This window comes from Octodon degus, unplaced genomic scaffold (assembly GCF_000260255.1).
Source record: "Octodon degus isolate 3935 unplaced genomic scaffold, OctDeg1.0 scaffold00215, whole genome shotgun sequence".
Taxonomy (NCBI): Eukaryota; Metazoa; Chordata; class Mammalia; order Rodentia; family Octodontidae; genus Octodon; species Octodon degus.
Genome location: NW_004524791.1, coordinates 1,374,172 through 1,374,691, shown reverse-complemented (window position 1 = coordinate 1,374,691; position 520 = coordinate 1,374,172). Strand labels below are relative to the sequence as shown.

General features: G+C 70.4%; 1 protein-coding gene across 1 annotated transcript in view; it reads right to left on the bottom strand.

Annotated features, from left to right (window-relative positions):
• Foxl1 (forkhead box L1) overlaps positions 1-365 on the bottom strand; it is an 11,119-nt gene extending 10,754 nt beyond the window's left edge. The window contains exon 1 of the mRNA XM_023705244.1: positions 8-365. Within this exon, the coding sequence (XP_023561012.1) occupies positions 8-329 (322 nt within the window). The 5' untranslated portion in view covers positions 330-365. The remainder of the gene's footprint in view (positions 1-7) is intronic.
• Between the last annotated feature and the right edge of the window lie 155 nt (positions 366-520).

The following is a 520-nucleotide window of genomic DNA, read 5'->3' as shown; positions in this document are numbered from 1 at the left end:
CCCTTGCCCGGCTTCTTGTCGTCGCGCGGCACCTTGACGAAGCACTCGTTGAGCGAGAGGTTGTGGCGGATGGAGTTCTGCCAGCCCTGCTTGTTCTCCCGGTAGAAGGGGAAGCGGTCCATGATGAACTGGTAGATGCCGTTCAGCGTGATCTTCTTCTCGGGCGCGTTCTGGATCGCCATGGTGATGAGCGCGATGTAGCTGTAGGGCGGCTTGACCAGGTCCTTGGGCGCCGCGGGCTGGTGGTGGTGGTAGGGCGCGTAGGAGCGGCCCACGCCCGCGCCGTACTGCTCGGGGTGGCCGGAGTAGACGCCCATGGGCCCGGCCATGCCGCCGTAGCCGCCCGCCGCGCGGTAGTAGTTCTGCTCGCCCAAGTAGGGCACCACTCCCAGGGCGCTGGGGTCCGGCACGGAGTAGCGCGCCTGCATGCTGCGTGGCCGCCGGGAGGCCGCGGGTGGAGGCCTGGAGCGCTTGGCGGCGCCGGGGAGCCCGGGCCCGGGCGGCCTCGGCCTGCGGGAGC